The sequence below is a fragment of the Propithecus coquereli genome, unplaced genomic scaffold (assembly GCF_000956105.1).
Source record: "Propithecus coquereli isolate 6110/MARCELLA unplaced genomic scaffold, Pcoq_1.0 Scaffold831, whole genome shotgun sequence".
In the NCBI taxonomy this organism is placed as follows: domain Eukaryota; kingdom Metazoa; phylum Chordata; class Mammalia; order Primates; family Indriidae; genus Propithecus; species Propithecus coquereli.
In genome coordinates, this window is record NW_012154519.1 from 59,702 (window position 1) to 60,158 (window position 457).

General features: G+C 55.4%; 1 gene segment (V, D, J or C); it reads right to left on the reverse strand.

Moving 5' to 3' along the window:
• The window catches only part of LOC105825922, a 9,438-nt gene extending 9,057 nt beyond the window's left edge, over positions 1-381 (reverse strand). The window contains 2 exon segments of the V gene segment in view: positions 9-160; positions 265-381. Coding sequence covers positions 9-160; positions 265-310 — 198 coding nt within the window.
• Between the last annotated feature and the right edge of the window lie 76 nt (positions 382-457).

A 457-nucleotide genomic window follows, 5' to 3' on the forward strand; every position in this document is an offset into this window, starting at 1 on the left:
CTTGAGACCCACTCCAGCCCCTTCCCTGGAGCCTGGCGGACCCAGCTCATCCCATAGTTGCTGAAGGTGAATCCAGAGGCTGCACAGGAGAGTGTCAGGGACCCCCCAGGCTGGACCAAGCCTCCACCAGACTCCACCAGCTGCACCTCACACTGGACACCTGAAAACACAGACACATCCTGGTCAGAAACTGCCACACACACACCTGTTTCTCTCACTCACATCGACTCACACACCCAATGTCTCAAGTTCTCCATGAATTACCTTGTAACAGAGCAACAAGGAAAACCCATCTGAGTCCAGACTCCATGGTGAGTCTCTGTGTTGAGTCCTGATCACTGAATGGGGACACCTGGGAATGCCGGGGCTGGGGCTCCTCTCCCAGAGATGCAGGGTAGGGCTGGGCTGGTTTTCATCAGTAGAGCGAGGGCCCTATTTGCATGTCCCCTGCTATATA